The sequence below is a fragment of the Musa acuminata genome, chromosome BXJ3-3 (assembly GCF_036884655.1).
Source record: "Musa acuminata AAA Group cultivar baxijiao chromosome BXJ3-3, Cavendish_Baxijiao_AAA, whole genome shotgun sequence".
Classification (NCBI taxonomy): domain Eukaryota; kingdom Viridiplantae; phylum Streptophyta; class Magnoliopsida; order Zingiberales; family Musaceae; genus Musa; species Musa acuminata.
In genome coordinates this window covers 10,157,477-10,167,873 of record NC_088351.1, presented here as the reverse complement: position 1 = coordinate 10,167,873, position 10,397 = coordinate 10,157,477, and the positions used below count along the sequence as shown (strand labels likewise).

The 10,397-nt window shown below is 47.8% G+C and overlaps 1 protein-coding gene across 1 annotated transcript; it reads right to left on the bottom strand.

Annotated features, from left to right (window-relative positions):
- Positions 1 to 2,520: 2,520 nt before the first annotated feature.
- LOC135634111 (protein SMAX1-like) lies at positions 2,521 to 7,072 on the bottom strand. Its single transcript, XM_065144320.1, has 3 exons — positions 5,145 to 7,072; positions 4,421 to 4,700; positions 2,521 to 4,326 (listed from the first exon to the last, which is right to left on the bottom strand). Exons 1-3 carry the CDS (start codon positions 6,449 to 6,451, stop codon positions 2,731 to 2,733), a joined length of 3,183 nt encoding a protein of 1,060 aa, XP_065000392.1. The 5' UTR covers positions 6,452 to 7,072; the 3' UTR covers positions 2,521 to 2,730.
- Positions 7,073 to 10,397: the final 3,325 nt, after the last annotated feature.

Genomic DNA, 10,397 nt, shown 5'->3' with positions numbered 1-10,397 from the left:
GTTGTTGGAGCTCACATTTCCTCATCCCTCTCGAACTCTGCCTGCTTTTAGGTTGGGTAGTTGCGTGTAGATATGGGTATGAAGCATTGACCACCCTCACCATCACCCTCACCCTCACCCTCACCACCCTCTCTCAGATTTGCTAATCCTCGTCAGCTTTCCACTGGTTCTGAACTCAAATCGAAGGTGGGATAAGCTTATATCGCCATCCTCGCGGGCCCCACAGCTTTATCGTTTGCCTGCCACCCAAGTCGAGCGTCCACGCAAGACAATCACTATGAGACCGGGGGACGCCATCTTCGCTTTCTCAGGTCTATCAACGAAAAGGGTAGGCAGAGAAGACAATTCAAAAGTGACATCCTTTTTCTCATCGCGGGGACGACACACTTCGTCCTGTAATAATCTATGGGATCTCAGCATCTCGACTCTGCAATAATCGATGGGATCAAACAGTACCGTGGCAAATTTGGACTACACAGCGTTGCCAAACTTTATGGGACACCTGAGGCCACTTCCTGTGGTTGCTTGTTGCCGCAACGCTCGACGTGGAGGATAAAGGAGGTCGAATCGGAAGTCACTACAACGACTCAATCCAATTTCTTACTGGCCTTCTTAATCTTTAATTTCTGGCATATATTTTGAGCTTTTCAGATGTGAAAAAGCATATATATATATATATATATATATATATATATATATATATTGAGATCCATAGGATGATTCTTAAAGAGTGCGAGGCATTGAGCATACCTTCCAAGAACTCTTATAATACGTGACATGAAGATAAAAGAAATATTTAATTAATGGAAATTGACAGGATCAGGATCAGCTAATCCTCCTCCCACTTTCTAGGGGACTCGGAATGAAGTGGAATCAAGCTGGGGTGTGTGCATTATGTACAGCATATATCTTTTGCCTGTGAGTGATGTGATATATGAACAGAACTAAAACAGCTACTAAAATTTTGATGTTCATCGTCATGCAACTCGACAGTGGATTGGATTGGACAATCCAGAGTTGGATTTTGATCTTGAGTTGGGCCACATGTTGATTGGTTGGATCAGGTTGGATTTGGGGTCGGCCTTTGGAGTGATCTCAACCCAGAGAGACGCAGGAGTTGGATTTGGAGAATTTGGTGGCTGAAACCTGCAGTACGTCAACATCATCGGAGAGAATGAAGGATCACAGTTTCATGCTCTTCTAATTGACTGACCATACTAATTCGTGTAAATTATGCATTTAAAATGGGAATAATAGAGGTCTCATCCAACCGATGCTAATGTTATGTGATGGAGTCACCACCGTTCCAATGGGGTTTACTGTAAAAGCTTCGACTATACGAGTTATTATCCGCCTTCGTATTATGAATCTCTGTAGCAGTTTTACGTGGTTTGGCCGACACGACAATCCGCCAACTTTGCCGGCCATCTCTTGCAAAGTGATTATTAGTACTTTAGCGTCCATGACAGGACGTCGAGGAGGAGGCGGACACGCATCCCTTTCCAACATCCAATTATCCTGTTTTAATTGGTCCATCGTCTGAGCTCACCTCCTCCGTACCTCTCCATGTGGGTTACAGAAGAAACATCCAAATCCAAGGAGAGGCAACCTTCACATGGGACGGCCATACGCTTGCTAAGCGATGGGCTTTGCCTTTTATTGAACCCACCGCCTCCGTCAACCTCAGGCTTCACTGTAACCCCTTGTTGCCATGTCTCCCTTGGCTGCTGCTTCTTCCTCCGTCCTTCCTGTCCTCCACACACAGTTGCACTCCCCATGGGATAAGTAGACATCAGATTGAAGCTGTAACCACACACCAAGATGTGATCAAGATTCTCTTTTCAGACATGGCTGCTGCCCTTGCACTGTGGGAAGCAAGCATAAAGGCAATGGATGGAAGCACATATACTACAGATCGGAGCAGGTCATCCTCTGCTCATCTTGAAATGTCCGAGGGTCTCGTCTTGTTGGGAAGGAATCAGCCTTCCTAGATTGTGGTGGTGATGCACGTTGCCCATTTAAACTACTATTTATTTATTGATGTATGGACCCAAGCTCATCGCTGTGGCCGATGCCCACTGTTCCAATCATACGTAGAAGGGGCCATGGAGACGGAGAAAGACGGTTCTTGGTTGATTCCAGTGTTCAAGCCTCGAAGATGTTGTTGCTGTTCATGAACTTTGAGCTTATGCTGAAAGGTCTTGGGATGTGTCTCTACCACCATCCTTCTCTTTCCTCCCAACTCTTCACAAAAATCTATACACATAAATAGTGTTTGTAGCGATTTCTTGACCACTCTCTACCCACACTTAGATGTGTGGGGATGAGTTGATTGATTGAGGGTGGCTGCCCCCACAGCTCATTTAATGATTTGTATGTGCCAAAAAAATCAAGGTATCCTGTGACACTCCTCTGCTTGGAGCGTGTAAAGATTGAATCTAACTCGGGTGCTGCTCTGGGATACATCCTGAACATGGTATTGAAGACCACAGCAAAAGAGTGATGTTAAGAACGCTAATGTTCTGAACAAAATGAACCAAAAGAATATCGATGAACATACAACGAGTATTCTTAGCGTGATGAGTTTATATGGGTGTTTAATCTTCTCCAACCTGCTATACCTATCGACAGTCGAGTTCTTCCTCTTGACGTGAACTCACTACTCCTCTAACGAGTTACGAGAAATATACACATATATCCTCCAAAAAAAAATGAAGTTTCTACAGCCCATCAACTGCCATGGCCATCATCAACGGCGATGGCAACCGTCGTCGGCAGCCAATCCTTGACGCAGCTCCTCTGCACTCGGTTTTCCTTCCCTGTGGATAGCCGAGCGACTACCACCCGGCCACCGACTTGCGGATGATCCTTCAGCTGCCTCAAGCTAGGGGCCAACACTCTCTCGGCCCAGTCATCAAAAGCCGCACCGCTGAGCCATAAACCACCAACGATTCGGTCGACAGCATCCTCGTCGATCTTTATTGCTCGCCCTTTGCCCATTATGGCGGTAAATTTCACGGATATGGACTCGACTACGTTCCTTCTCAGCGTGACAAAGTCCACCGGCTTGAATGTTACAGCTTCATCCACCAGTTCCACCAGTTCTGAGGCCAAGGACGACGTCGAACACTTGCTGACCAGCCTGCCCTTATCGTATTCACGCTCACTGGTGAGGTCGCTCGAGTTCCATGATCCCTCCCCGGACTCTGAATCGATTCCAGCAGCTAGATTCAGATCGAGCGATAGGTTGGTGCCAACCAACGATTCCGTTCTCAGCTTAATCGGCTGATCATCTTCACATAGCCAAGTTGGACGACGTTTCCCGGGTCTCTCCCCTGCTGTAATCTCCAGTTCCAGGCCACGATAAGCTGAATCCAGTATCCTTTCCTCACGCTTGAGGAGTGGGTAATAGGAGCTCTTCAGCTCTTCCGGCAGCCAGTCTGCGGTAAGGACAAAGATAACACTCCCCAAGCTGACCTCCCGGCCGTATGAATCGGGCAGGCGGCCCCTCTCGATCGCCTGCTTAATCTTACCCTGTAGGAGCATGCCCGCTTGATCTACGTCCTCGAGCACGATCACCGAGAACGGGTTTCGCCGGACCGCCTCCACGACTCGGTCCACGGAGGTCCTCCCACGGAAGCTCAAATTGGATTCTCCATCGTTGCCGCGGGTGCACGAAGCACGTCCAAAGTTAATGACGGTAGGTCCAACGCCAAACACCAGCTCCGATAGAGCACCTGCCATCTTCCTCTTACCAACCTTGTCGGGCCCAACGAGAAGAAGCCAAGTATCACCTTTACCACCACCACTCCGCCGCTTTCCGTTCACAGACTTGCATTGCATGACAACGGTAGCGATGGCTGATGCTGCTTCCTGCTGCCAACTGACTTTCTCGGAAAGCCCCTTGAATAGCCTCTTGAACATGTCGATGTCCAAATTGCAGGAAATTTTAGCGCTCTGCTGCACAGAGAAAGCGTCCTGCATGCACCCGGTGAAATCCTTGAGGAGCTCTTTATGGATTGTGTCCGATGAAGAATCGGCAACCTTTGAGCTCCCAAGGACCAAGTCGGTTTTCACTGGGCTCCCCGAAGGGCTGGTAGGCTGCTTGGCTGCATCCCTGTTCTGGTTGCTTGCCAACTGAAGGGGAGAGAGGCATCGAGATAGCGTGGACATGGGCTCAGATGGTGGATGTGGTCTCAACACGCTTGAAGTCTTTGACGGAGCCGGAGCCAAAGGCAGCTTGGAGGCGAGGTGCAACTGATGGATGTTGGGATGAAGACGGGAACATGTCTCACACCATCGCTTGAGCAGCCCTTCTTCCATGGACTACACCACAATATCGTTCAATTGTAAAGCTGCAATAAGTAATACGAAATTGACGTGATTGCGCATCGTGATATGTCACCAATCGAATCGAAACCTGAAGAGCAGCAGATGAAGATTCGGTGCCGCCTCGCAGCCACCGAGGTAATGTCTGACCCGCCTCCGTCTTTGTAGTGTAGTCAGACTCCTTGGCGACGAGCTTCGCCAGTTCGAGCTCGTATCTCTCCAGACAGAGAGGGCAGAGGGTTGTCCTTTGCGAAGGAATGGTGCTCTCGGGTGGTCGACTTGAGGCTACAGCAGCGGCACCCATCCCCATTAAACCTTTCGCTGGCGCTGAAGTCCCCACAGAGTCGCCAAGCACGCCACTGCTCTCGGGCCTACAATTCGAATCAAGAAGAGGCTTAGTTCAACCTTCACTTCACTGTGTTGGTCTTCAAACCACTTCAAGATCTTGAAGAAAAGGGGAGAAAAATGGAGAATAAGCAGCTATTCTATATGCAACTGCAAGAACTACTGTTCTTGAGCTCCTTAATTCATTCAGAAGAATCCACGACAGTAAAATCCTTCCTAGAATGAGGGCAAGAAGGTATTCGACAACCAAATCCCAACGCTGTCGAATTCATCCTACAAGATTAGATATTTCCACCGTAATAAGCGCAAGGACTCCCGACAGAAAGACATGAACCGTCCATCGATGGATTTCCAGATGAAGAAACTGCAGAACTAAATGCAGTCGAAATGGTTGATTTAAGGATGCTGAAGGCGATGAGGCAAAGAGGAGCGGCATATAATAACCATCAGTAGGCAAGAAAAGATCTCACCTTGGGAACATATTGGGGCGGGATGATCTCGGCGCGATCGGTACCGCCTGGAGATCCCAATCCTTCTCCATTGTCGGGTGGTACACTTGGCACCGGAGGTAGGTCGCAGAAGCTGCTGCGCCGACGAACCACACCCGACCGCCATCGGCGAACCTCTTCAATAGTCTACCCATTTCCTCCACCGCAGCCCGGCCAACCTCTGAGACGACCGGCTTCGGCAGCTGCATTGGGCCAGAGCCCGCCGAGACGGCGGGGCTCTCTACGAGCCATTTGAGGTCTCCCAGATCGAGAATCACACCGCGGCCGCTGCCGCAAATCATGGACTCGATTGAGCTGGTGAGCTCTCTGATTTTAATGGTGATCTGTGATTGGTCTGGGGAGGTGGTGGCGATTTCCTTTCCGAATGGGATAACTCGGGTGTTCCGCAGCAGCGACGGGCCGTCGTCGGATTGAATCCTTCGTAGCACTTCTCTCATCAAGGCATCAGGATTGCAGTCTCCAACGGGGATGGGGTTCCGCTTTTGGGATCTCAAGAGGATAGCCAAGACCCGCTTCACGTCCTCCGTCCGCGGCTGATCGCCGCAACCTTCGACTGAGGTTGGGACGTCGCAGGCATTGTTGTTCTTGCGCTGCTGGAGGCGGGGATTCATGTACAGGTTGCGGAAGGGGGCGGCACTGCTAGTTAGACCGGGAACGAGAGAGGCGACGGGAGAAGGAGAGACGGTGGCAAGAGAAGCAATGAATGGCGGGGAAGCGGAGGCGGCGGTGGCAGCAGAAGAGGAGGAAGAGAGAGATTGCTCGACGACCGCTTTGGCGGCGGTGGAGGTGAAGCTGGCCTCGCGCATCACGCGGCTGACGGAGGGATCGTCGAGGATCGACATGAGGAGCTGCTCCAGCTCGACCTTGACTGCGAGGAGCGGCTGCTGCTGTTGCTCAGGGCATCCGCGGCGCTGGTTGGCCTGTGCACGCTTCAGGGCCGCCATGAGTGCGTTGGAGATGGGAGGCTCCGCGAGAGCGGCGGCCCTGCTGCCGCCGTCAGCGCCGGGATTGGAGGCAGGGAGGCGGTCGAGGGCGACGGAGAAGCAAAGCTCGAGGGCGCGGCACTGCAGAGGGTGAGAGGACTGTGGGTGGGAACGGATGCAGGCCTGGCGGAGGAGGCCGGAGGGGGCGGCGAGGAAGGTGGCAGCAACGTGGAGCGGCGTCGTCTGCCCGTGGTTCCGCCGAGCAGCCTCAGCGATGGAGCAGGCGAGGACGCTCGCCGCCTCCGGCGTCAGCGTCTGCTGGATCGTGCTCAACCCCGCCCTCATCTCCTCTCCCTGTCTGTCTCTCTCTCTCTCTCTCCCACCCTCTTCTAATCAACCAAACACATCGGAAATAATCTTCCGGTTGCCAAAAATCTCAACTTTTCCAGCTTAAGACCAATAAGACTCCATTAAAAAAACCAGTCTTTCCTTTACCTCCACCCTGCTTCTATTCAGTGATCAAGAAACAAATGAACAAAGAAAGACGGACGGATTTATCAGAGGATAAAAGAAAGCTCCGGATGAAGAATTTCAATCAGAAGAAACCATGTCTGAACATGCCGAGGTTGTGAGAGAACAACTGATGGAACAAAGATAAGGCAAGAACAGACAGCACAAGAAAGCTAGCCCAAATTTTCTCCTTAGCTTCCAATAGGAGATGGTACCGACGTAAAGAAGAAGGAAGATGAGGGAGGTGGAATGGAATCTTCTTCTCTCATTTTGCTGCTCATTCCATTTTCCTGTTCACCTCTGAATGGATCTGCTTGCGAACTGCAAAAACAAAAAAAGGCATAACTCGGAGAGAGAGAGAGAGAGAGAGAGAGGATTTTTGGGACGATGGAGTTGGCTTTCTACGAAACAAAACAAAAGCCATTCCGTCGTCACCCCCTTAGCCCACCAAAGTAAAGCATCTCTCTCTCTCTCTCTCTCTCTCTCTCTCTCTCTCCTCTTTTTCCCCTCATTACTTGTATAATCCAGTCTATCTTTTTCCCTTTAATTACTTGTCGCATTGTGATACGGTTATATTTAAGTACTGTTGACATAATCTCTGCGCTTTCCTCAACTTCTGATCCCTTTTTACTCCCATTATTCTTCCTTTTCTTCTCGTCAACATCCTTCCATTTCTCCCAGCTTCGCCTTCCGACTGCTGACCGCACTCTTACTCTGTCTTCCTCCCCAAACTCTCAATGCACATTTCCTATTGATTTCTTTCTCTCCCCTGCCTGGAAACATAGACACCATTGTCTTCTCTCACTAGTTTATACAAAGTGTCGTTAATTAACAACGGAAACACATGATTAGATTTTAATATTGCTTGTTGCAGTAATCCTTATCACCACCAAGAAATCATCATCATCATGATTCCCCCCCTCTCAGTTCCACCACCCTGCCGCCTCGCCATGAAGCCCGCGCCCGCCCGCACGCTCATCTCTCTCTCTCGTCCGTTCTCCTCCCCTTTTACGCGTCCATCGAGGCCCTCGGTAAGGCCAGGAGTGGAGCTACGTGCACACACATCTTCTGTTCTCCCCTGCCATGTTCTCAGCTTTTCATGTCCAACTCTGCTTTTCCCCTCTCCTCCTCCGCTTGCCCACTTTTGGGATGTGATCTCTCTGTGGCCCAGACCTCATCTGCATTGGCCACAGACCCACAAAATTGCTCTCTCTCTCTCTCTCTCTCTCTCTCTCTCTCTCTATATATATATATATATATATATATATAAACTAGTCTTATACAATCAAATTCTAAATTGTGAAAAATAATCAATGTTCGTAAGAAGCAAGAGATGGCTCCATCAGCTCAAGGAAAATGGATTGTTGTATTGAATTTTGCATGCATCAAATCTTACTCATGTTTAAACTGATGTTGCTACAATCTGGGGATTTTTTAATGTATAAATATGATAAACTCGAGACGTCGGATAAGATTATTCGATTGCTTTCCTATCAAAATAAAAAAAGAAAGGACTGACTGACTGACTGACTGATTTAAGCTTAGGATTCCTTAAAGACTGTCAACAACGGGAAGAGTTCCCCACTGGAAAGTGCAAAAGGAAAACGGACTTGTCCTACTGGTGAGTGCAGGAATCATTTTCTAGCATCAATGCATAAAGGAAACGCTCCTAAGCACCGCACCATTCATGACTTCCTTTCACTGTTTCTCATCAGTGCTCAAAGTGAACAAAAAGTTGGGAGTGGATGAAGGCTTACTTAAAAAGCAAGGCTTTGTTGTGGTTGTCGTTGTAAATGTTGTCAGGTTCTGCTGCCGCTCTAAAGTGTCTTGAAAAGCTGATATTTTCCTTCCTTCTGAACTCGGCAAGCAAATTGCACGAGGCTGAGATGGATGTATGTGTGTGCACAAGAGCTTTTGCCTTCTTCTTGGTTTGTTTATGCTGTAGGTATATGTGTTCAGTGTCAGATACTGGCAGCTCTTACGGTCGGTTCGAAGTAGAAATAGACGGATCCACAGAGAACATATATAAATTAAATACCATTTTATTGGATAATATAAGTTTTGCATTAAAAAACAGTATTAAATGAAGGAAAGACCCCTTTTTGTGTGTGTGTGTGTGTGTGTGTGTATCGCTTTCTAGAGTTAGGAGACAGCAGTGGTTAGCTTCAAGGAAATTCTCTAGAACAGAATCCAAGTAGATGTTTATAGCGTTTGCTTTGCCAAGAAGAAAACTCACGTAGTTGCTGAGTGCAGAGCAAGCACTTCAACCTCTCTACCTCCATGAAAGCTCCATCTATCTATCTGCATCGACATACAACACCACTTGTTTACCTTCATCAGCAACTCCGTTGAAAATTTTGTACCCGGTCGCACTTGCACCGGCTAGACAACTCCAAAGCGTCAAGATGACATCTTTCTTTCGATGCGTGAAGATCTTTCCCCTGAGGAAATTGCCGGCCAAATAACTCCAATTCAGCCTAATAGAAGGAGAGATTCATTTGACCACACGAAAAGGGAGACTGAATGAATCATTTCGGAACTCACTCGCCTTCATTAAATTCATGTCTCGACCATGAGGCTTAAATGTGAACCTGTCAACTAATGATGCAGCTCTCATGCACGCGCTGAAGAGTGTAGCTGCCAAGTGGAACATGTTCTCTTTGCTTGAAGAGGGCGACAATTGAGTGCTGCTCGGATCACCATGGTTGATACCTTCTCGTTAGATAGCTAGCAAGGGTAGAAGTCACGTATGCGTGATGATATTTAGCTGAAAGATCCAAAACAGTCCACGAACAGTAACCCTGGGTTCAAGAGACAAGGTGATGGTGACCCCAAGTTAAAAGAGAGCCATGAACACTGCACAGGTTCAGCTGATGATGCAAATACAAGGAGATATTTTTTTATCCATGCACTATTGCATGCGAAACGAAGGTGACAAACTTCGGGGACAAGGTCAAATTTCTGAGGGAGACTCATGGCCTCCATGCATATACTTGCTTCTTCCGGCTACTGTTTCTCTATGTAGAAGGAATCAGGGATGGGTTGGTGGTGAGCAATCCAACATCAAGGATGAGACCATTAATTGTCTCTGGACACACACCTACTTGCAAAGACATGGGGTTGTGATGGACAATCTGGGATGCAGTGGTCAGACACCAAGTGGATGTGTGAAATCTAGCATGGGTTTTAATGTGAGCACAGTGGATTTGAAAGGGCCCTATATACAGCTACTGTGGAGCAAGAAATGTTGACTTTGAACTTGGGGTCTCTGCACTTGCGTTGGTTCAATATAACATGTCTTTATGCAAGAATATTGCACCAATCACTGGGCACTGCAATGGCCAATCGAGAACGTTTCATAGACCTCGTACACACAATTCATTGCATCTAGCTTTATGGGTTCATGCATCCAGTGGGAGTCTTCGTAATGTAATTATCAAGGTCTTAAATGTAGGCCGTAGATGGACTTCTTATCCTATGATCAACCCTTTCTTTTCTTTTCGAAAAATTACATTTGCAAATTAGAGAAAAATATACTTCTTTTGACTCTTTTGAATGTTAAGCCCAATCCAATGTGATCATTCTGAAGAGGAAAATCTTCTATGTATTTATTTACCCATGGTCATTGAATGCAATCAATATATATATATATATATATATATATATATATATATATATAATCATTACTACAATGACAATAAACATAGTGGTTTCTACTGGCCATCTCATGTTCTCCTACAGGGTTTGAAGTCAACATTTTGCCCGAGGATTTCGGTTCCTG

Excerpts from the sequence above, each read along its gene's own strand:
- LOC135634111 (XM_065144320.1), bottom strand. The coding sequence starts at position 6,451 with ATGAGGGCGGGGTTGAGCACGATCCAGCAGACGCTGACGCCGGAGGCG. Across the intron at positions 4,701-5,144 it reads CGCCCCAATATGTTCCCAAG|GCCCGAGAGCAGTGGCGTGC; the intron begins GTGAGATCTTTT and ends TTCGAATTGTAG. Across the intron at positions 4,327-4,420 it reads CTTCATCTGCTGCTCTTCAG|TCCATGGAAGAAGGGCTGCT; the intron begins GTTTCGATTCGA and ends ATTGTGGTGTAG.